This window comes from Streptopelia decaocto (genome assembly GCF_964273445.1).
Source record: "Streptopelia decaocto genome assembly, chromosome: Z".
NCBI lineage: Eukaryota > Metazoa > Chordata > Aves > Columbiformes > Columbidae > Streptopelia > Streptopelia decaocto.
Window position 1 is genome coordinate 40303552 of NC_138657.1, and position 24692 is coordinate 40328243.

Here is a 24692-nt window from a genome sequence, read left to right on the forward strand (position 1 = left end):
AATTTATTTGATCAGTTCCCATTTGGCTTATAAAGTATGGCCAGAATAATGAATGACTGCAGTGGAAAACATTACTTTTTTTAGGACTTTTAGGATTTAAAGCACTTGTATGAGTTTGTCATGGAAACCTTTTTAAGAGTAAATTATGTAAAACATGTTTGTCACTTTTAGAGGTCTTGGCATATTATCAGGTTAAGGATTGTGTTTATTCTGAGTAACTGGCTTATTATGGGCTTGCTACAGGAAGATAAAGTAACTTTCTAGGTGTGAAAAAAGTTTTTTCTACTGTATAAGCAAATATAAAAATATGGTGTCATCTTCAGTTAATCGTCCTTTGTTCATGGATTGTCTTTTATATATATATATTTTTTTTTTAATTTTTTTTTTTTTTCCTTCTTAGATCCTGGATATGAACATTTTAAGATAGCAGAAAAGTCCCATGGTAATTGGATCAAACTGTATTTAGAGGGGAATAATTCAGAAATACTCTTAAATTTTGGCAAAAAGGTTCTGAAGCAATATTTGGAGGCATTGAAGACTCTGAGTTCTTCACTAAGCAAACAAGTAGCACAATATGATGTGTATTCAATGCTGGTGGGGGCTGTGATCATTATGGAGGTATGAAAATACATCTTTCTTGAAAAAAATAAGTGCAGAAACAAAATTTTCTGGTTTCTGATTACTTAGTGTGTGTTCTGGTCCTTAGAATTACCAAGTATGAACTCTTAGAGTTGGCTTTCTGCTTGGATAAGGTTAATATTCTTCTTGAAGTATAACTTGGCCTTTAAAAATAATTCAAGAAAGCTTTTTATACAAGCTGCTTATATGTGCAGGAAATATGCAGATGTGCTACAATGTAAATTACTCACATTGTAGTTAGCCTTCTACTTTTTGAGTAGCCTTACTGCATTTAAAAAAAAAAAAAAGTCTGGTACCTTTTCTCTTTATCTATCAGTGAATATAGCTGCTCAGGACAGCTAACACCTTGTGTGTGCAATTTTTACAATTCCAGGAATTGTTCTTTGTACTGATAAGTGTACAGTCTTGCTGTAAGGTGCTGGGTTGCCACATATTGCGTGTAGGAATAAAGATAAAATACCCTATGTCTGGAATTTTAAGTAGTTCTCCACAATTGATATTTTGGGCAAATCTCAAATGCTGGAAATATCGTCCATGGTAATGCATTGAGAACCATGCTGAAGTGATACAGTGCCTGGACAATGAACTTTTATGTACAGAAGCTTGCACTGGCCTTTTAGTTCACACGAGCATCAACTTTTTTAAGAGTAAGTGTTGTTCCCTAGGATGGAAATATCTGCTACAAGCTTAATTTAGTCCTTGCATGTGTGCGGTGCTGTACAAGATGGCATAATTGTTTTAACAGTGGTTGTATTTCAGTGCTTGGAATGGATAACAGTACACGAGCAGCTATTTAGTATCTGAGTCTCATTTGTCCTGGCGGGGCACTATGCCTTGTCTCATATGCACTGTTCTCTGTGTCCACAGTACTTCTGAAATGGCTCTCTGGTAGACCCCTCAGTGGAGTTTATCACTCTGACCACTTCACAGGAATTAATTCCATAGTGCCCTTGGGAAATGAGATGATAGGTTCTGTTTCAACTCTGCAGATGGCAAATCTGGAGGTGGACAAAGCTCAGTGCAAAGATGAAGTGCTTATATTTCTTTTTTGTTCCTTTGTTTTGGGAACCTGTGCATTCAAGCTTGGGACAGTTACTTTGGACCTGAAGCACTGGATTTTTTTTTTTCCCTGGAATCCACTTGTAGGTGCTTACTGTTTCTACAAAACAGATCTCAGTTATTTTACTCAATGGGCTTTTATCAAAAGAAACATACAGCTACTAACCATGAAAATTTTGGTTAAGAAGAGCTTGCTCGCTATCACTGTAAGACCTGGCGCAAAACTGCTGGAGTTTTTTCTGTTCTCCAGTGCAGTAATCAAGAAGCTGCCTTGCTTTCCAAAGTCTTTTTGTCTTGCTTTGTATTTTCCAGCCTCACTGAACAGAGGTAGGGAATCTCACAGGTGACTGAAAACTGCACCATGCTATAAATGCCATTTACCCTGTATTTCAGATGAGGAGAATACCTCTGGGACATGTATTGGTAACGGTGCATTCACTCAAAAGAGCTAAATTTAGATATGTAGATAACTACAGTTTGAGCATTTTCCTATGAAGAGTGTTGGTTTTGTTTTAATTATAAGTGCTTTAGGGACTATTTTGATGTTGGGAGTTAAAGCTCTTACTTTTGCAGGGAGCGAAGATCATGCATGTGATCAGTTACCACAGGTGAGGGAGGCACATGGTAATTTATTAACCTCTGCTAACTTGTGTGGCCAAGCCCTTAATAAATGAAAACACAACCATTGATTCTCCCATTTATATGGTACTATCTTTGTGGGGAAAAAAAATCCAGCATAGTTCTTCACAGATGATTTTTAGGAAATATGTATACTAGCAGAGTGACATGGATGACAACAGTGTATTTTTTGTGTATGTGTGTGAATTCTCAGTTTATGATTTAAGTAAACTCCAGTTCATTAAGTATTAATTCTCTACTTTTTTTTTTTTCTAGGTTCTGCTGCTGCTTTTGCTCAGCATTCCAAAAGCCCTGAGCAGCCGGGCAGAATTTGAAGTGCCCCTCTCCCCTCCACTATTCTCTCTACTGTTTTACTTGATGTGTCTGGTGTTGTGTGCAGTTCACGTCATTGTATGCACATCAGCAGAAAGTCTGTGCTATTTCTGTAGTTTGTCCTGGTTAACAGCAGTTGGAGTGATGATGCTGATTTCTGTGCTCATGTGTGGTATTTTATCTACCATTGCAAGGGTCTTTGAGAATTCCAGACTTCCACTGAAGGTGAGAGCGCATGTTGATTATGGTTCAAAATGTTTTACAGTTTATGGCATACTTTCAGATAAAGTTTTATAAAAGTTTTCTCTCTGTGTACACACAGAGAAATATTATATTTGTAATATAATATGAGGAATTTAAAATTGTAATTGAAATGTGATGTGTTCACTGTGGCATGATACTGATTACTATAATTAAGATCATATATAGAAGTGCTTATTTCCATATTACTTTAAGAAATATTCTGATTAGTGTAAATTATTTCGCATTTGATTTTATGAGATCAGAAACAGTTATGCTGTGTACAAATTTTATGCTGTTACACAGAGATGTTTCACAATTACAATTAAAGCAAGATGTATGTTTTGCAACAATATGCACCAGTGATTATCTATCCTTTCCCAAGTACCACAGACAGTAATGCTCTAAGACTAATGAGAAAATGCTTTGCCACTACCATTTTTTATATTGGTATTCTTAATGGTTTTTAAAAATAATTTTGAAACTGTAACAGAGGGAGCAAAATTAATGTATCTTCTCCTTTTTAAATTAAACTTTTAAAGGTTTTTAAGTTTAAGAAATGGAGTTTATTTCAGTCTTTGGAGTGCTCAGAAATGTTCTCAGTTGTGTGAGTAGTAACTTTCTGTAAAGTACTTGATGAGTTATATTGTAGTGAATACAAGTCAGGTAATTCCAAGAAACAGAATGTCTAACTCTTCTTTCGCTCTAAAACTTGGTATGCCAAGAACTGTCAATCACATCACAAAATCACCTTCTAGTTGTTTCTTCTGATGCTTATTAGTCATATCTTTGAATGGTCTCTGAAATTCAGTAATTTCAATGCTCATAGCTCTCTATTCAATGATGCAACCTCTGAGCAGTACAGTCTTTTGTCAGTTTGGATTTATTTGAATCACATTTGGGGTTTTAGTACCTTTTTTGCTAGTGTGTGACAATGTGCGGCAATTACCTTGCTTTAATGATATGACATATTCCTTCAAGCTAAAAAGCAAACTTTCTGATTTGGAGAAACATTTAATAATTGCTATATTTCATATAATTCAGAAAATGCACTGTTCTTCAGTGGAGATTAGTACTGCTCTCTGTGCAACTACATGCTGTAAGTCTTGAGCTTAATTATAAATTTAAATTCTTATAAGTAGGGCTGCTGATCTTTATTATTCAAACTATACCAGCTTATAATTTTCTTTTTGTAGTTTCTGAATTTGTGTTATTCCTTCTTGGAAATGCTGCTTTTCTGAGAGAAGTCTTGGGCTAAAAGTAATGCCCTCCCCTGAAGACAGCTTTTTTTTTTTTTTTTTTTTTTCCTCCCCACCTCTTTTCAGCTTTCTTCAGTGCAATTCATTTCAGTGTATTGAAAGTGATTAAAAAGAGGGTTGTTGATAGAACATGGTGTTTCGTTCTTATGTGGCTGATAGATATAAACATAAGATTTAGGTGTGTCTGTTGATCATTTAGATAGACTAGAATAGAGGAAGAAATCAGCTGACAACATCTGCTTAAGGAAATCAGGGGAAGAAGTTTCATCTCAGGAATAGCTGCTTGCAGAACAGTCTTTGTAAGTGTACATCACAGCCTGCTTTTTGTATTGAAAATTTTTGTGTCAAACTAGTGTTAATGTTTTGCTGCCAAATAAGAAAGTAAAATTAATCAATGCGAATGGAGAAATCTGTTCAGTGAGAAGTGTAGTTGTACAATTTCTTAACACTGCTGGTATTTAGGGTCGTGTTCATCCTTAAATGGACTCAGTTCACTTCTGCTATTTCTGAGTTGTTCTACTTAGGACATTTGTTAGTTTTCTGTCTTTTATTGTAAACAAGGTATAAATTATTATTAGAAAAAGTAAAAGAATATGGTCTTGAAACAATAATTAATGGTCCAGTGTATTCTGTAGAAACTTAATATTTACTTGCTGTGCAGAGATAAACACAACTATGGAAGACAAGCTAATTTTTTTCTTAACTGTTACCAGTTTATCTAATTTTAGCACAGTAAGAACCTAAAAATGACTGTCTAGACTTGCATAAAGTTTAGAGACATTCGCTTCAATAGAGTTGAGAGCATTGACAATGGAATATAGCTTGCTCTACCAGGTTGCTAGTCTCAAAGCAATTAAGCCTGTCTGTGACCAGAAATCTTTCTTATATAACTGGAGATAATTCCTTGTGACATTCACAACTCTAGAAGTAACTTTATATGAGCCATGAAAAATGCTTTCCTACTAGATCAAAGACTGGAATCTAGGAAGATGCTGCTATTCCGTGGTTATTACTGAATTTAGAATAGGCTGTTACTTGTTTTGCCTGAGTCCTAGGGTTTCATTCCTATCTGTTCTTTGCATTTTTCATTCATGTTGGCGAGGGGCAGCTGGTGGTGTGAACGACTTCCTGCAGGTGGCTTAATATATTGCTAATACAGCTGCTCTGTTGATGACCATAGCAGCAATTAGAAAATTCCTGCTGGTATTCACAGCTTGAGCTGGGTGGAAAGGCTTTTTCTTATGAAAGGAATTAATTGCTAGCTTCCTGATGGAGGCAAATATTTCCTCAGGGAACACATAAAAACAAGCACCCATATAATCCATGCTGTTCCACTTTTAAAGTTAATCTTTCTGAGGAACTTTAGAGGAGGAAGTGCCATTTCCATACCCATAATCTATTGGCCATTTCTGATGATTCCACCTGGTCAGCTATGCCTAGGGAGCATAGACAGGGATATGTTTGTATATCTATATCAATCTTTATGTAATTCTATCCAGTCTTTATCTATCCCTTCTATTTTAATTGTCTTCCTTCCCCACCTCTGCTGTGTCTGTACATCTGCCTTTGAGGACAAACAGAGCAAAACCAGAAAAACTGATCAGAAATTATGTCCAGGGTACTGTATCAAGTTCCATACCTTTGTCTCCAGCACCCCGCATTCTGCATATGAGAGACCACTGCAGCTGGAGTTTTCTCCCTGGTTGATGTTGGGGCTTTAGATTCTTTTGGGGCTTTAGATTCTGTTGCTTGAAGAAGGGTGTTTCAGTAGGAGCTGTCTCCTTTTCCTCTTTGATATCAATTATGAAACCGTCTGGAATTCTGTAAGTGGGAAGAACTCTTTTTATTCACTAGTGAAATTTGGTGTCACTGGCAATTATGCTTTTGTCATATTAGGACAGGGGTCAGCTAGCATCTCTTGGACATGAAGATGGTTATTTTCACATTACCTTGTAAAATATCTCCATTTGGCTATGGTGGAACAGTTTGAACTAGAAAGGTGGGGGAATATCTGCAATTGGTGCGTACATGTTTTCTGGAGTTTTACTTAGCTGGAACTTCAGGGCATAACAGCAGATGATCAGATCATCTGCTTCAAGTTCACAGTATGTGAATGAGGAGGTTTTCAGAAACATTTTCCAGAAGGTTTATGTCTTTGTTTTTTATTTTTCCAAAGCTGGGGCAGATAGAAATATACTGGATTCTCTATGCCAGGTCTGTCTGTGATCATATTGCTACCAGCGACATATCTGAAAATGTGGGAAGCTGAACTGTGTCTTATGAAGTGTAGGCAACAGTAGTTCTGGTTGAAGCAGACCTGTAGAAGTCCACTTTCATCATCTCATCTTCAATCCTATTCCACAGGTGACTGAATTGTTGGATGTGTATCTCATCTCATCAGGCTTTGCTGTCTCTGTTAAAACTTCAAAGCAAGCTTGAAATACTTTGTAGGTTTAGTTAGTGAAGTTATTCCATTCCAGACGTATAAAAGTAGTGACCTGTATTTCCTGGATTTTATTTACATTTTTACCAGTCTCAGGGCTGTTGCAGAGCAATTTGATGGTGGTGGTGTTCTTGTTGTTGTTTTGCAGGTGGCTGCATATACAAAGATAGAGCCTGGAGAATGTGAAAGTAGTGGATAGTCTGGTGTTGTTTGCAGCTTAGATGTGAGAGGTTATTTACTCATAACTGGGACACAAAAACTAATGCACAAAAGTTCATGTCCTCTCACCTTCAATGCTCTTTTCAGTAGAATACCTAGAATTTGGGGGGAGAAACTGTTTGTCTGTATATGCTGTGTTTTGATCTTGAAGGGCCTTCTGTCTGAGTTAAGAATATTACTTATGGTAAAATATCACTGAAACAAAGTGTCTGTGACCTGTGCATCTCCACAGTGCAAATCTCTATATGGTCTCCACTTCTGAAAGAGCTCTGAAGCCATGCTTTTCTGATGGTAGGAGTAGAATCCTCAGTCAGGCCTTGCCAGTTAAGAATGCTAAAAACCTTTCCTAAGCTCATGATATATTATACAATGTAGGTATTTTAAAAGTAATTAAGATAATCTATCCTGTTAATGGCTTCACAGCTTTTTTTTTCTTCAGATCGTTTCTGTTCACATCTAAAGGTTTCTCTGAAGTGCTTCTCATTCGTAATGCCTTTTTTTTCCCCACTATGGCTGAATACAGAATCTGATTACCAAGTTCATGAATTTTCTGAAGACCAGCTCAGTCAGTGTTAGCATCTGCTTCCTGGTGGTTATTCATAGGTTATGATCACTATCTCTCTAGCAGCACCAGTGCCTTCTTTTAATGATAGTCTAGGCTTTAAATAGTTCTGCAGTGCTTTACAAATTCCAGAAAATTGCCATAAAATTTAACTTCTTGTTCATAGTTTCACTCTTAAATGCTTGGTAGTTGAACTAAGTACAGTATTCACTTCTAGTAGTTGTATTTTTTGCTATTTCTTATAGAAATCAAAACCAATACCTTTTGGAAATAGAACCCAAAAGTTGAAGCTGGTCAAATGCAGCTTTTAAAAACTTTCATTGTGAAAAATTAAAGTGTTTTTTATTACATAAACAAAATGTCCTTCTTTCCATGTATTTTAAAACACCCTGGACATTTAAAAATATTTTTGTTTTTCTTCCTCCATGTGATATTATTTACTGAATTGGATGATAAAACATTTTTTTGCAATTAAACTTTTTTTTTTTTGGTCATTTTTTGACTTGGGGAAAAAAAGGGTGATTGGATGACTCCAAAGAGGTGAGTTTCTGCATTACTTAATTACTGATATCTGCTGGGAAGACAGCTAAGCACACACAATCCGGGAGATTTCTGCAGATCATTGATCATAACTTTTTGACACAGGTGGTGGAGGAGCCAATGAGGAGAGGTATGGTGCTGGACCTTGTCCTAACAAACCAAGAAAGAGTGCTTGGAGTATTGAGGGTTGGGGGCATCTCCTCCATGAGATGATAGAGTTCAGGATCCTGCATGGAGGAAGCAGGACAATATGTAGGACTAAAACCATGGACTTCAGCAGGGTGAGCTTTGGCCGCTTCAAACTCTTACTTGGAAGAATCCCATGGGATAGGACTCTAGTAGGTAGGGGGGTCCAAGAGAGCTGGTTAATATTCAAATATAATTTCCTCCAAGCTCAAATTGATGCATCCCTATGAGCAAGAAACAAAGGCAGCAGGAGGCCTGCATGGAAAAGTATGGAGCTTCTGTGAAAACTCAGGTGGAAGAATGGTGTTTACATAATGTAGAAAAAGGGACAAGCCACTTGTGTTTTTTCACACATTATTATGTGTTACGTCATGAGAACTTTTTTTTTCATTCTTTTAGTGAGATTACTTTGTAATATATTTCTTTTACAACACAATAAATGGAGGTGATGTGAATAGGTGATAACTCCAACTATGCCTCCTGCACTCTTTCACATATATCTTATAAAACCTTGATGTTGTAAAAGTTGTTTTTGTCAAAGCAAAATTCCAGATAGTGTGAACTGTAATAGCGTCTTGCATCAAGCATGTTTGTTGTCTTCTCCATGCTACATGGTCGTCCTTATTGAACAAAACCACATATGCTGCTGTCAGTAAATCTTAAGCATAAGTGAGATGTGCATCTAAGATGCTCAGGGATATTTATATTGTTTACATCCACTTTCTTGTTACCTGCTCTAAGGTTGCTGAGTTTCTATGTTCTTCTAACAAATTACTTAAATGCTTTTGGAATCATGGTACACTATGCATCTTTGAAGGTGAGTAAGTTCTCTGTGAGACTTACCTGTGTGGATATTCAAGGCGGTTTTTAAAAGTTTGTCATAAGGTCAAATGTAGGAGGATGATGTGGTTGAAATATTATCATGAAAGTAGGTTTAGAGATATTTGTAAGTAAAACCAGCATGCAGTAGTTTTGAATTGGCTTTTAAGTTGTTGTTTATCAGGTGTTTAAAATACTGGTTTAAGAGATACTCTGTGATATTCTCTAATAGAGGAATAATTAATGAGAAAACAAAATGGAAAGGATGATTTTTTAAAGTGTCTTTCCCAAAATGCATCTCAAGTATGTTTATTAAGGTATGTTAGGAAGCCCTTTCTGGCTCTGGTGTCTTCCAGGGCTGGGACATTTGTCCCACATGTCTAGCCTGGACCCCAGTCCTCACCTCTGCCTCAGACTCTGAGAAGTTAAACAGACAGAAGTCCCCACAGTCAGTGGCCCTGTGACCTTTCACACACAGGTTCATACTCTGGGCCCTCCAGTTCCTGATACAGACCTACAAGTTCAGTGATCCATGGGCTGCATCACAAGAAGTGTGGCCAGCAGGTCAAGGGACATGATTCTGCCCCTCTGCTCTGCTGAGACCCCACCTGGGGTACTGTGTCCAGCTCTGGAATTGTCAGCATAGGAAAGACATGAACCTGTTGGAGAGGGTCCAGAGGAGGCCACAAAAATGATCAGTGGGATGGAACACCAGTGAGGACAGGCTGAGAGAGTTTGGGTTCTTCAGCCTGGAGAAGAGAAGGCTCTGGGAACACCTTGTTGCAGCCTTTCAGTACTTAAGAGGTGGCTACAAGAAAGACAGGTGCAGACGTTTTAGTAGGGCCTAGTACAAGGTAAGTAGTGATGGTTTTAAACCAAAGGAGAGGAGATTCAGGCTAGACGTGAGGAAGAAATTTTCTACAATGTGGGTGGTGAAACACTGGAACAGGTTGCCTAGAGACATGGTAGATGCCCCATTCCTGGAGACATTCAAGGCCAGGCTGGATGGGGCTCTGAGCCACCTGGTCTAGTTGAAGATGTCCCTGTGCATTGCAGGGAGGTTGGACTAGCTGACCTTTGAAGGTCCCTTCCAACCCAAACTATTCTGTGATTCTATAGTAGTTTTTCCTGTTGCTGACATCCTGACCTCTCTTGCACTCTTGTCCCTCCAGCTGCTGACACCTCAAGCACACAATCCCAATGGCCTGTTGTCCCCATTCCAGTTTCTGACATGTGGACCCTCACATCCTGCAGTCACTGGCTCTATAAGCATATGGGTCCAGTGACCTGTGATCCTGCTCCAGTTGCTGGCATTTACTTTTACTCATTCTGGTCTCAAGTTGCTGACATGCAAGCCTTGTCCCCCGTTACTTGCAGTGAGACCTTGCAGTACCCACAGATGGGACAAAAGGTGGAGTTTCACAGAAAGAGAGAAGATTTGATAAGACAGAATAGGAGCAGCCATCAGGCACAGAGTTCAGTCATAGTGCACTGACTGGTGCCTGCTTGTATGTGTCTGTGGCCCCTTCATCCTTCTTTCTCTCACTTTGCCTCGTGCCTCCAGCCTGTTGCTTGCCACCTGCTCTTCTCCACCTTTTACATTTTCCTGAAGCATTGCTTAATGCATTTGTGTAGTTCCACAGGAGCCATAAGATACCCATAATATTAATGTTCTCTCACTTCCCCCTTGTCTGTTACGAAGTCCAGGCTGCTGCTCTTCAAAGATATGCTTGTGGTCTCTTGATAGCCTATCACTTAATGTCTGGAGAGTTCTGGTCATCTTCATGACCTCTCTTAGTGCTTCTGTATCAAGTTTGTGTCTCTGTGTGACCTTTTCATGGCTTTCCCTGTTATTTTGTATTGCCTGTGAGCTGAAAAGGCCTCTCACTTCATAACGTCAATGAACCAGCTGCTTTCACCTTCCACATGCCATTATGCTCTCTGTTAGCTGTATCATTGAGGGCAGTGATGATGTGGCAATTCCAAGTGACTGCTGTGAACAGGAAACTGAAGGAGTTAGACAAAGAATATTATGGCTTCTGATATGCACAGCATGTGAAATAAATAATAGGTGGGTAAGGTTTAAAGTAGATTTTATGATGAAATACACATTTCAAGCTAAGCAGGCTAAGGGGTGCCATCAGGCTGTCTGCAAGTAACCTTTGTTAATTTGAGTAGTGAAGGCTACGACTGTACTGAATTGAGATTTAAACTATTAGAAAATTACCTATTGTCTATATCTCAAGTTTGATTTCTGCAGGATTCATATTTTTACTTGTATGAATGTGCAATGGGGAGAGAGCTTGTTTTGAACCTTCTGCCACAGGGTGGTAGGGAATCTTAATCTGTACAGTTGTGATGATTATTCATAATGTTTTTTCCCTTGTACAGAATGTCACTTTTAAAAGAATTATTATGTTGCAATGCTAGCTAAATAGGCTACATCAAAATTATTCTTTTATAAATTTTGGGAATTTGTCAAGATAGAAATAGTTTGTCTCACAGTTTATTTTGTTTTCTTAGAAAAAAATGCTGTAGGCACATTATGAATGCTTAAACAAGTGAAATTTTTATACGCTTTCACCCATACTATATTTTTTGTTTGTTTGTTTGCAGAATCCGGTTGTGTCCAGTTCCAACTGGTCAGAAATAGATCTGCTGATTGTGACCGGAACACTTGTCCATGTATTGAGTTTGGGAGCAAGCAGTTTTATAGAAGAGGAACATCAAACCTGGTATTTTCTTATCAATACACTTTGTTTGGTGCTGTGTCAGGAACTTTGCAGAAATAATTTTCTTCTGAAAGAATGGGACCCTCAGCATAGCACCACTGTGAAACAAAATTTTGATCGTATTGGGGAAGTCTCTGAGTGCAAGAATATAGACATTCTAGCCACAACTAATTCAAAATTGGGCAAAACCACCTCTTCAGCTGAATTCATAAAAGGCTCAGATAAATGGATAAGCTTAGCAAGTCCATGGATCATCCTTATTTGCTGTCGGCTACTTCGATCCTTGAATCAAACAGGTGTCCAGTGGGCTCATCGGCCAGACTTTGGACATTGGTTGACAAGGTGGGTATCTGATATATTGTTATTCTTTGTCTTATTTTAAAATTAATGTGTGCTTCGTTTGATGAAATACATATACACTACAGTCTCTGTTTAGAAAGTGCTGTAAACATGCAAGTATGGTGAACAGTGAAGTAACGTAAGGAATTTTACACTACTGTTTCATGCAGGAGTAATTCCTTGTGTACCATCAATAGTTTATATGTACCATGACCTATATAATTAATGTCAATTATACACTATAGGTTTATTAGAAGCAAAAAGTAAACATCTTTTCAAGTGTAGTGTGATAAACAAGAAAGGGATTTTTTTACAACTTGAAGTACACTGGAGAAGGACTTTTTTCTGCTACTTTTTATTATTGTGAAGAACTACAGTCATTATTCAGTGGCCAAAAAGTATTTGATATTTGAACTGTCTTCTGTACTTCAGCCGTTTGATGGAGAAGCAATAACTTGTGACTGACTTGTCAAGGTTTTGCAGACAGCAGATGGGGAGGCTGTGCTGTGTAAGATAAAGAGATTTCTTGCCGGCATCTTAACAACATGTAGATGAAATAATTCATTAGAAGAGACCTGAGCAAATGAACTAATATGAGACTTGTTATTTATTGGCAGCCTCACAGATAAAAAGCTAATTGCTGTGGCAGGCATGAGTGCTAAAAGATAAGAGTTATGAATTTATCTCATTAAAGCAGTAGTTCTATACCAAATGTATTGTACCATGCATTCCTCCTTTTGAAATGAGGTGAGGGATTGAGGAAGGAATATCATATTCCCAGTCTTAAATCCACATGATAGAGAATGGCTTTGTTATGAGCTAAGCCAGGGTGCGAGCAGGATTATGTGTGATTTGTTGTGACTGAGAGGATTTTTATAATTAATCTCAAGCATCTTCCAAAGTTTTATTTGCCCAATAACTTCCTGAGCCAGATGTCTTTTTCAGACTGTAAACCCTTTTCTTTGGAGTGTACTAGTGCCACAATACCATAAGCAAGGACTTGATATTCTTGCAGCTGAAAAATTGTGTTTGTTTCAGAGATATGCTTTTGCTTGTATGGTCCCCCAGGATTGCTTACTGACACTTGGAAATGTTACTAGCCGTCTAAAAATTGTGTGCGCACACATGGACTTCCAAAGATCCTGTCTCAGTTAAATGTGTTCCCACCTCTGATTTCCTGGTGCTGGGTATGCCTGTTAGAGCAGCAAAACCTGTCAGAGCCTTGGACTGAGGAGACTCAAGGAGATAGCACAGGTATTAATAGAATGTAATCTGCAGTTAGAGCAAGTGCTTCTAGGGCTTCCTGATTTATTAACAAAGGTTGTGAAATCCTGTATGGCCAGCTCTAACACTGTTGCCTGTCAGGTACTTTCAAGCAACTCGGGTAAAGCAAGGTTCTTCACACCTGTTCTGGTTTAGTCTTTTTGTTGTTGTTGTTGGGGAGGGAGTGGGAAGAAGATACTATTTTAGTGTTTCTTCTTATTTTTTCTCTTGTGAATTGGAATTGGCATGTTTTGCAGAATTCCCTTTGCAGAATTCCCTTTGTCTTTGGAAACAACAGAATCAGAAGATGTTGAGGTTGGAGAGGACCTTTGGAAATGATTTGGTTTGGTCCCCCTACTTAGAGCACAGTGATACCAGATTGCTCGGATCGCTGTCACCCTGGGTCTTTGATATATGTGGGCATGGAGGCTCCACAAATATTCTGGGCAATGTGTTTTCTTTCTCCCTCCAGAACTGTCCTGCTTAAACAGAATTTCCTCTTTTCCAATTTGTATCCATTGCCTCTTGTCCTTTTGCTGGGCACCACTGAGAAGAATATGGTTTCATCTTTTTTTAATACTCTCCACCTCCAATCAGGTTGGTAAGATCCATATTAAGCCCATTCTTCTTGAGACTAAACAGTCTCAGTGCTTTGAGCTTCTTCTTATATGACAGATGCTCCAATCTCATCATTTTCATAGTCCTTCACTGCACTTGCTCCAGTATGTCCATATTTTTCCCTGTACTGGATAACCCATAACTGGACCCAGGGCTGAGCACAGGGTAAGAAACAACTTCCTCAACCTACTGCTAATGTTTTTCATAATGCAGCCCCTAATGCTGTTCGTCATCTTTACTGCTAGGGCACATTGCTGGCTGATGATCAACTCAGTGTCTAATAGGATGCTCAAAGCCATCTCTCAAAAGATGTTCAGCCCTTAGTCTGTCCTGATGTGTGTAGCTTTTGTTTGAAGGCGCATGACTTGCCCTTTTGTTGAACTTCATAAGGTTCCTCTTGGGCCATTTCTCTGGTTTGTTGGGGTGCCTCTGAATAGCAGCACACCCACCAGTGCTACCAGCCACTGATCCCAGTTCTGTATTGTGTGACCCCTTGCTGAGGGGGCACTCTATCCCATTGTTCAGGTCATTAATGAAGATGTTAAACAGTATTGGCCCCAGTGGTAAGCCTTGCGGTTAACCCTTAGTGACTGGCCTCCAGGTGGACTTTGTGCTGCTAATTGCAGCCATATGAGCCTAGTAGTTGAGCCAGTTTTGAGTCCACCTCACTGTCCACTTTCGTAGCCTGGACTGTGTCAGTTTGCCTGTGAGGATGTTACAGGAGATGGTGTTAAGAGCCTTGTTAAAGCTGAGATAAACCTCATTGCCTGCTCTCTGCTCTTCCACTGAGCTAGTCATCTCATCAGAAAAGTCTGCCAGGTGGATTAAGTTTTACTTTCCCGTCATAAAGCCTTCACAAATGTATTGCTAAGGCTGTCTGTCTCCCATTTCTGTAAGGGCTAAGTACAACAGGTAGATACCAAACCCCAAACTTCTGGATTTTGGTTCTTCCCCACAAAATTATTGCCTCACATCAAGTATATTTACTTGGGTCTTGAAAAAAGCAGAAGAGACTTACTTAGTCTGCATAGCCTTATAGTCTTAGGCTACAGCTTCTTGCTTCGTTCTAACAGTACATGAAAGGACCTCTTACCTTACAAGGCAAGGTACCTGCTGTCTTGCTCCTCCCCTCGCTGGCACTGTATTTTACCAGCACAGCTGTTGCTTTGTCGGTATGGTGAACTAAATCATTGAACAGATGTGACCAGAAAAATAACCCAAGATGGCATGGCAAACTGTTGGCATTCGGATGGATCACTTCCCACTCTGGTTTACCATCCAGCTTCACAGTCAAATGGGTTGCCTTAGTAACAGGAATACAGGAAGGTTAGTGTCTGCAAGCCAGGATTGCTACTGTTGAAATTCCTATAGAAACAAATGTGGAAGTATGTGCATCTTTTGAAGTGCTGCAGACATAATCAGTTTTTTCTTTCTGCCATTGTCAAACACTCCTTACAAAAAAAACACTTGCCTTGCAAATCTGATTGTGAATCATTGCTTCTTTCTCAAACTTTTTACATTTGGGGGCTTTAAAGAGATTGTGGAGCAGTCCAGAGTGCCATGCCCTACGGGGCTGAGAGGAGGTGTCATTGAGGCTGCCACAGTTCTGCCTTCTCCCTTTCACTAATATAACTACTTCTGTTGTCCTCAGCGAGCAGATGAAAGAGCAGAACCCTAGCAGCCCTGGCACAGGGTGACATGGGCTGCTCTGGAGCTACCTCCTGACTTAAATCAATGGAGAAGTTTTTAACCTAACAGGAGAATATAATATATGTCACCATGCTGACATGTACTCCACTTGCTTTGTAGGGTTAAAAGATTGCCCACATAGCAGCATTTGAAGTGCACAGTTTTTGGACTTGAACATGTAGGTGAGTTCTTAGTTCTGAAATGGTTCAGTAGACAAGTTTCAGAAAGATGAATCAATGACACAACTAAATCTTTGCACATGCTGAGGTTTGTAGAGTATCTCTGAATTCCTATTTGGCAATCATGTTTGCATTTTCTTTGATTGGAGGTTTTAACGTCATCTTTTTTGCTTCTCCTTTACAAGAGAACAGGGTGGAAGAGATGTCTTCCTAGTGTTTTGATCAGGATTGAGATGTGTTTTCCTTATAGCATAGTTTAAAGGTGATGATAAGCTGAGTTGCATGAAGCACTTATTTCTCTGCCCAAAATGCATTGCTAGTCTCTAAGGTTGATTGTTATTCTATTTTTAGTATGTGTTTAATTTGCATACTTATGTCTTAATAGCACATTTTTTAGTAATAGAAAATCAGAACCTTATTTAGATCGTGCATACCCCTGTTAGAGTTAAAGCTCCTCAGGCTTTTTCTAGCCAACCTTCTGTTTTGTCTCTCAGATAAACTAATGAACAAACTATTCCCTTTCTTGTCACGCTGTATTGACATTTTAGATATCTGTCCTCATGCTCAGACTAATACTTTGCTTATCTGGACAGTACTTAAGGGCTCAAGATTTGAGACAAAGAGACTATTATGCAGGTTTGTGCGTGGAAAAAAGTAAGCAACAGAACACACAAAATCTATCTGTAGTGTTGAATTCAGCTATGATGATGCATTCAGCAGTGCTGAAATAAGAAAAACATTCTTTGTTATTTGCAGAGAGACTCTGCTGCGAAGAGAAAAAACTTTTGTGAGGAAAAAAAGCAAAAGAGAATCAGACAGTAGATGGAGTGGAAGAGAACATTCAGTCCCTGAATTTGCCCAGAAGTTGGGTTTTCTTTTTAATTAGTTAGTATTCCATTAGCTCCATTTGGCTGTTATCCTTGGTCAGAGCTGAAGGTGTCAGGACTGCTACAAAGGCTCAGTGGAAGGGCTGAAACTGTCAAAGACAGCATCAGCGTGAAGTGGTAAGAAGCAGCAACATGGGAAGATGATAATATTTTCTTTTAATAGTGTACTTACCCACCCCCAAATGTCCTTTCCCACAAAGCTAGCATACCATAGGACTACTCTGTATTCTATTCTACATTGTAGAATGAAAGTAAACAATTAAAAAAGGCTTTAGTCACATAGAATATGAGTTGTGCACATTTTTTGATCCTTTCACTGTACTTATATTTGCAGTAGTGAGGTGACATCAAAGCAGCAGAAAGAAATGTCTTCAGTCTTCATACTGATATCAGAAGTATGAAAATGTAGACTACAAGCTTTTACAGGAAGAACATATAGCCGAAGCTCTTTTTTTTTTTTTTTTTTTTTTTTTTTTTTTTTTTTCTCCTTCCACCTCCCCAGGTTCTCTCTCAGGAAGCTATTGGTTCTTCACTTTCAATTTTGTGGTTTGGACAAAACGCAATACATTGCAGCTAAGGTCAGAGTAGCATGTTCATGCTTGGATTTCTGAGTAGAACATCAAATTTTTTAGAACTTTGCTACATGGGTGGACTCTGTACTCTGTACTCTGTACTCAATAACTACAGTGTCCTTTCAAAATAGGCTCTAATTTAATATGCACTTAGTTGCCAAACTGTAAGAAACTTGGCTGAAAAACCTTAAAACTGTTGATGATTTTCCTGGGTTGCCTGGATTAGAGTTCATTTTCACAGGAAGCTGGGAGGGGACACAGCCAGTACAGCTGACCCAAACTAGCCAAAGGGATATTCCGTACCATATGGCACCATGCTCAGAATGTTACTGAGGGAGCTGGCCAGGGGAGGGAATTATTGCTCAAGAGCAGGCTGGGCATCAGTTTTCTGAGTGGTGAGCAATTATATTATGTATCCCTTGCTTTGTATTTTCTTTCACTGTTATTATTGTAGTCATTTATCTTATTCTTTGCTTTTCTGTTAAACTGTTTTTATCCCAACTCACACGTTTTGCCTTCCTCTCCCCTTCTCCCAAGTCTCCTCCCTATCCTATTGTGATGGAGGAGGACTGAGTGAGTGGCCGTGTGGTCCTAGTTGCTGACTGGGGCTAAACCATGACAGTGGTTTATGCTGACCTGACTTCACTTGCTATAAATCCTTTTATTGTTTCTTCAGCAAACTCTGTGAAACACTGGAGTAGGTTGTTTGGTTTGGTTTGGTTTTATGCAACAAATTTACATGGTTCAGAAAAATACAAAACAGAAATCACAGAGGGCGGTTACCAGAAAAACTGGATATGAGTTGCATATAAGTCCCTGTACTAGCAGTCAAGAATGTACCATTAGTGACTGATGTGCACACACCTTTGCTGTCCGCTGGGCTTTCTCTGAGAGTTTTCTTTCTTTTTGGGGGATTAGAGTATGATTTCAAATGTTCACTGTAGGAAATTGCAGCTATTAGTGAGTGTCTTGTTTCATATAGCGCCAGCAATTATTTCTTACAGGTAAGAATGTGTTAGATTTTTTTTAATCTTTGTGTTGCTGTGTTAGATTTGTCTGCAAGAGTCTCTTAACAGAAGTGCATTGATGAGTTTAGATTAAGAAACAAAGATGGTGATGATGATGTACTGTTATTTATCCCTGATTTGTTTTATTTCACTTTCATACATTGGGCAGCCAAGGTGAATACAGCCTGAAAGCTTTTAATATTTTCCACGAAAGTTCATTTGAAAGATGCAGTGGGTACTAAATTAGCTCTTTGTGTTGATCAGAAGGTATGGTAGGTGCACTATCTTCACAGGCTCCTGCAGCAATCCATTTACAGCTTTTGTCTCTTCCTGTAGAGGAAGAACAATAGTGAGGAGAAGCATCAGGACTACATTTTGTCTCCTGTAGTGTTCTAGTTCTTATTCCTCTCACTTTCCTCTACTGGTCTGGAAAGAGCAGTGCATGTCTTGGGAGTCTTGTCAAGTTGTATGAAGTCCTTGGCTGGGTCCTGCAGAGAGAACTAACAGGACAATTTTTCTGCCCCATATCCTTTCCTCTGTGACTTTCAAGGCACGGCAGTTGAAAGACCTATTGGTGAAACTCCTGATAAGACATTTACTAGGGAATATGAAAGTAAACCTTTTTGAAATACTATAATTTTGATTAAATCAAAGATAAAACTCAAGTTTTTTAAGTGCAATCAGAGTTAATGCAGATAACAACCCAGGCTCACTGTCCATTTACTGAAGCTAGTGATTTTTTTATCATGGCATTTTGAAGTGTGGAAGACAGAAGGTGGAGCCCTTGACTCTTTTACTCTACATGATCTTCTTAGTGGAATGTAAATCTAACAGAATTAGTGGTTCTAGGTCATCTAGGATACCGGGAATATTTGCAGCAGGAAAGGGGTAGCAATTCTGGGATTACAGTGGACTTTCTGCAGTTGCATATTGGCTATGGTAGGAGTTCAGTACAGATCTTTACCTTACCCTATTACATTTTGCAGTGCTAATTGATACCACTGTAGATTTAAATACATAATGTCAGCAGCAAGCTCAATTAAATGCCCTTGATTTTGGAATGAGTGTTACCTATTTAGGATGCAGGGGAACAAACAAACTGTATCTGTTATCTTAGCCATGATGCAAATTTTTTGTCTTTATATTGTATGTATTGATCCAGTATAAGGTGCTGTAGTTGTGTAGGGGAATCATATTGTGCTAGTGTGTTTGTGTGTGTATTTTAAACTATGTAAGTATATTTCTGGCCATTTTGGCTAGGTAATATTTTGTATGTCTGAAATTAAACAAATAAAATACATGTGCAGTTATTTAAAAAGAGAGAGTAGTTCTAATTCAGTAATGCAAAAATTTTTGCTGCCTTACTCTAGAGAATGAAATCCTGTAGTATAAGCAAAATGCACTGTTTCAAAGTCTCTAAATAACAAAATCTTAGTTTAAAAGTATGAGATCGTTTTCCATTATGCAACATGCAGCTCAGTTTTTATATAATTAGCTGAATAACTAGTATGTGGTGGAACACAATAATTACACTTTTAAATATACATACTTGAATAGAAAAACTCATTAATAAAACTGTACTTCTAAAAATACTAGAATATTTTATCATACCTCTTGGAAAGTTTGTAACAGATGTCAGTGCAGTGATTAATTTGGAAATACAATGCTGTAGCTAAGGCTGTGTCAAATGTACTTAGCAGTAATTACAGTGGTTTGAATGGATTTTTTTGTTTGCTTTTTTTCCCCAGCTCTGAACATAAATCTGAACTCTCCTTCTTGGCTGCAGTCTCTCTACTTATGGTCTTCTTTCTGGTTCAAAGAAGATGCTCCTTGGTTTCAAAAATTGCTATGGCACTTGGGCTCCTGGGAGTCTACAGTTACCGGGCAGCTATTGGAAATGTCGTATTTCCATGGCAACATGACAGCCAAGATATTTCAAAGTAAGTTAATTTTGAAAAATGCTTAGGCAGTAATTGAGAGAGTTGCTTTTCCGTATCTTTCTTTTGCAGGTGAGTGTTCTGTAATGTATGGCTTTTCAATATGTAACCAAATCCTTCTTGAGGTCTAGGCTGTGCTGCACAGTGCATACGAAGGATTTTTACGTGGACAGAGAGGGACTTTTCAAAGGGGCATGTAGTAACAAGACAAGGGGTAATGACTTTAAACTGAAAGAGAGTAGATTTAGATGAAAGGAAGAAACTCTTCACCATGAGGATGGTGAGGCACTGGAACAGGTTCACAGAATCACAGAATTTTAGGGATTGGAAGGGACCTCGAAAGATCATCTAGTCCAATCCCCCTGCCGGAGCAGAAACATTTAGATGAGGCTACACAGGAAGGTGTCCAGGTGGGTTTTTAATGTCTCCAGAGTAGGAGACTCCACAGCCCCCCTGGACAGCCTGTTCCAGTGTTCTGTCACCCTTACTGAGAAGAAGTTTCTTCTCAAATTTAAGTGGAACCTCTTGTGTTCCAGTTTGAACCCATTGCTGCTTGTCCTACCTTTGGTTGTCACCAAGAAGAGCCTGGCTCCATCCTCGTGACACTCACCCTTTGTATATTTCCCTGTCCTTCTTGAACTGAGGGGCCCAGAACTGGACACAATATTCCAGGTGTGGTCTTCATCAGGGCAGAGTAGAGGGGAAGGAGAACCTCTCTCGACCTACTAACCACCCCCTCTTCTAATACACTCCAGGATGCCATCGGCCTTCCTGGCCATCTTGGGCACAGTGCTGGCTCATGGTCATCCTGCTGTCCACCAGGACCCCCAGGTCCCTTTCCCCTACACTGCTCTCCAACAGGTCCTTCCCCAACTTACACTGGAACCTGGGGTTGTTCCTGCCCAGGTGCAAGACTACACTTGCCCTTGTTATATTTCATTAAATTTTTCCCTGCCCAAGTCTCGCTGGATGTCAGCACAGCCTTCTAGCGTGTCACTCCTCTCAGCTTGGTGTCATCAGCAAGCTTGCTGATAGTACACTCTATTCCCTCATCCAAATCATTGATGAATATATTGAATAATACAGGCCTGAGTATTGACCCCTGAGGCACTCCACTAGCTACAGGCCTCCAACTAGACTCCACCCCATTGACCACGACTCTCTGGCTTCTTTCCTTCAGTCCACCTCACTACCTGATCATCCGGACCGCGCTCCCTCAGTTTAGCTCTAAGGATGCTGTGGGAGACTATGTCAAATGCCTTACTGAAGTCAAGGTAGACCACATCCACTGCTGTGCCATCATCTATCCACCTGGTTATGTCTTCATAAAAGTCAATTAGGTTGGTCAAGCACAACCACCCCTTGGTGAAGTCATGTTGACTGCCCCTAATGACGCTCTTGTCCTTGATGTGCCTTGAGGTGGCACAAAGTTTAAGTTGTTCCATCAGTTTCCCAGGAATGGAGGTGAGGCTGACCGATCTATAGTTACCCAGGTCCTCCTTCTTGCCCTTTTTGAAGACTGGAGTGACAATTGCTTTCCTCCAGTCCTCAGGCACCTCTCCCCTTTCCCAAGACTTGCCAAAGATGATGGAGAGTGGTCCAGCAATGACCTCAGCCAGCTCCCTCAGCACCTGCAGGTGCATCCCATCAGGACCCATGGATTTATGGATGTCCAGATTGCCTAATTGCTCCCTAACTCAGTCCTCATCAACCAAGGCAAACTCCTTCATTTTCCTGACTTCCTCTGAGGCCTCAATGGTATGGGGCTCCTCAGGACAGCCCCCAGCAGAGTAGACAAAGAAGGCATTCATTCTCTGTATCTTCTGTCACCAGGGCACCCACCTCGCTCATCAGTGGACCTACATTGCCTCTGGTGTTAGTTTTATCTGCCACGTATTTGAAAAAGCTCTTTCTGTTGTCCTTGATTGCACAGAGAAGCTGTGATGCCCTATCGCTGGAAGTGTTCAAGGCCAGGTTAGATAGGACTTTGAACAACCTGGCCTAGTGGGAAGCATCCCTGCCTGTGGCAGTGGGGCTGGAACTAGATTATCTTTAAGTTCCCTTCCAACCCAGACCATTCTATGGTTCTGTGTTATGTTTCTTCCAGAACTAGTCTGTAATGGTAAGGAAGCTATTAGCTCTTTCACCAATAGCTACTTCTGGAATGCAGTGAAGTGGCTTTGGTTTTCAGAAGATACTACTTACTGTTGGTTTGTACCTGGCACTGCAGCCTCAAGTTTTTCCAAATGTCAGAGAGCTGCAGAATATTTCCAGAGTCAGCTAGGACATTTAATGAGGAGGAAGGGATCATGGAAGAGAAGTTGTAAAACAATTGCCTTCTGGATATAATAAACATTCACTCTCATTTTGAATTTGATATGGGTACAAATGGTTTCTGTTAGACCTTCTTAAGCAGGTGACAGAAATTCACAAGATGTGCAGAGATGGAAAAAACTCTGTAGGAGAAGATATCAGGCGATACAGAAGATCAGATTTGCTAATAAGGCATGCTTTATAAAAAATATTTGAATGTATGTATATGTAGATATATTTGCTTACATTCCATCTCTCCAAATATTGAAGGTAATTCTAGTTGGATACTAGCGCTAAGTAAACATTGTGAACTAGTTCTGCCAAATGCAAAAGTAATGGTAATCTTTACTTAGTCTGCAGGATTTGGCCCTGTGTTTGAAATATGTGTGATTTCTGAGTGACCTCTAGTTTTGCTTTTTTTGAGTTAAATCCTTGGAGAAGAATACTATTGTTGCAAGAAGAAGAAAAACATTGCAATGTGGGACAGAATGTTAAATGCAGAAATTGAGCTGCAAATAAAATGCAATTAGAGAAATAACTGGAGTACTTAAATACTGAAGACAAAAGCATTTACAGGGGACTTGTGCATTCTGCAGTCAGCATATTGATCGCAATTGTAACTAGAAAAATACAGGCTTTTTGTGTTATTTCACCTTAAATAAGTATTCAACATGGTGATTTGCTTAAATTAGGTCAGACCTTTATATATCACTGATTATATACTGGTTTAAAGGTAACTGTTGTGTTTCAAAGCTTTATACCCTTTAGATTCTCTGTGTATGGTGAAAGCTGGTAATGTTAGCAAACACAGGTTCTGACCTTTGTGTCAGCATGTGTTCTGTACCTGGGGCAGGAAGTGTGGTACAGGGCTCAGGATGGTCTCTTGCAGGAGCTACTTATGCTAACACGTGGGCTTCTCATCCTAAAGTATTATACAAGGCCTAATAGGGCAGACATGTTTTGCCCAAGATCACTAACTCCTCAAACACATTATCTTTGGCAAGACTCCCAATACAGCGTGTCAAAACCAGTGATAGACACATGTTAGTAGATTTCTGGTGTTAGCTAATGCGTTGACATAATGATCCTAGCTCATCTTTATTAGATTGCTGATAAATGGCAAAAACCTATTTAAAATGCCACCTGGAACAAAACCAGGACTTTCTTTTAAATGTGTCTCGAGGTACCTTTAATGTATTCATGATACTCCTGATTCAGGTTCAAGGTGGAGGTGGTTTTGTGTAATACGAGAAAAAGCTGTAGTCAGCCACTTCGTTTTTTATGCGTAATGCTTTTTGCTGTAAGATGGAGAATCTTTGCTCTGAAACGTTCCCTTTCTGTACTTTTTACTGAAGACAAGTGTTTTCTCTTCATGTAGCAACTTCTGGGAGTTGGATTAGGGAGAAGAGGCAGCTGATGTCTGTCCTGTCCTACGCTAAGATAACCTCTAAAGTAAAAAACACAAGGAAGTAATTTGGCCTTCTGTTTCCTCAGAATTATTTTTAAAAATCATAGTTTGTGCAATGAAAAAGATGGGTATATACCATACTGACACAAACAAAATAATAGCAGTGCATTTGCTGAGAAATTGGTTTTTTTTAGTTTGAATTTCCATCAACTGGTTAATTTCAGTTTTCACATAACTAATTTAATAGTGGCAAATGCCCAAAGCTATTTTCTAAAGTTTTACTTCTAAGTTGCATGAATATATTTGAATATATTTTTTGTAATGATTAGATCAGAATTACCAGAGATACTAAGAAAAGGCACTGAGTTCCTGCATTAGCCAGAAACACAGAAACTCTCAAAACTTTACTGTTTTGTAATTTTGCCCCTAAAGGAAAAAGCTTTATAAAGGCTTGCTATTTAAGGGAATAAAATAGTAAAGCCCCCCTTTGCTTAGACCATTAGGTATGAGTTTAAACTTTTGAAAGGTGAACCACAGAGCAGAGCACTGTGTCAAGGTTTAAGAAGGCCACATCACTATCATGTGGTGGTTTTGCCTTTTTTCTTGGTTCTGTGGGTGCAAGAAAACACCTGAACATGTAAACACCATTCCTTATTATTTCTCCTTTTTGGTTCTCTTTCCTGTATGTAGAAAAAAAAGACTGAATTCAAGATCACTTATTAGTAATTATTGGAGAAGGAAGGTGACCTTCTGAAGACTGAAAAAATAATTGAAGTTAAAAGGATAAATTTGCTTTTACAAATTTTTACTATTGGTGTTTTCTGTGGTCAG

General features: G+C 39.1%; 1 protein-coding gene across 10 annotated transcripts in view; it reads left to right on the forward strand.

Annotated features, from left to right (window-relative positions):
- Positions 1-24692, forward strand: part of PIGG (phosphatidylinositol glycan anchor biosynthesis class G (EMM blood group)) — an 86296-nt gene that overhangs the window by 20556 nt on the left and 41048 nt on the right. For 4 of the 10 annotated variants that reach the window (XM_082075254.1, XM_082075258.1, XM_082075259.1 and 1 more), the window contains 4 exons: positions 401-618; positions 2593-2874; positions 11534-11991; positions 19952-20143. In XM_082075254.1, the coding sequence (XP_081931380.1) occupies positions 401-618; positions 2593-2874; positions 11534-11991; positions 19952-20143 (1150 nt within the window). Of the gene's footprint in view, positions 1-400; positions 619-2592; positions 2875-11533; positions 11992-19951; positions 20144-24692 lie in introns of those variants that run through there. The other 6 variants (XM_082075257.1, XM_082075261.1, XM_082075262.1 and 3 more) reach the window with 5 other exon arrangements.